Here is a 460-nt window from a genome sequence, read left to right on the forward strand (position 1 = left end):
GCCACTAATATTAAATGAGCAGTACATGTCTTTGTGGCTCGTTGACGGTCTTGTGGGGTTGTGATTCTGAACAATGTCACAGCTATACATGTATAGGTAAAAACAATAAAAACCCCTGGTAACCCAAGGATGATTACAGGGTACAAAACGGATATCACAAAGCTCTGAAAATAATCGCTACAGGAAGAACGTGATATAGGCCCATGATCACAGTAGAAACTATTAACGATTACAACAACCCTGCAGAAAGACAGTCTAGTCAGGAAAATGATTGCAGCTGTTGCTATCGACAGTCCTATTATCCATGAAGCACCAATCATAACAAGCATTGATCTGTGGGTCACAATCATATGATACCTCAGTGGTAAACAAATAGCTACAAATCTGTCAAAAGACAAAATAGTAAGAGTAATTGATTGCACTGCAAAAATAACACAATTGAAAAACATTTGGGACATGC

General features: G+C 38.3%; 1 protein-coding gene across 1 annotated transcript in view; it reads right to left on the reverse strand.

Annotated features, from left to right (window-relative positions):
- LOC107583408 (olfactory receptor 6Y1-like) overlaps window positions 1-460 on the reverse strand; it is a 10484-nt gene that overhangs the window by 8100 nt on the left and 1924 nt on the right. Inside the window, exon 2 of the mRNA XM_016269612.1 lies at window positions 155-421. Within this exon, the coding sequence (XP_016125098.1) occupies window positions 155-421 (267 nt within the window). The remainder of the gene's footprint in view (window positions 1-154; window positions 422-460) is intronic.

The sequence above is a fragment of the Sinocyclocheilus grahami genome, unplaced genomic scaffold (genome assembly GCF_001515645.1).
Source record: "Sinocyclocheilus grahami isolate Dianchi unplaced genomic scaffold, SAMN03320097.WGS_v1.1 scaffold53.1, whole genome shotgun sequence".
NCBI lineage: Eukaryota > Metazoa > Chordata > Actinopteri > Cypriniformes > Cyprinidae > Sinocyclocheilus > Sinocyclocheilus grahami.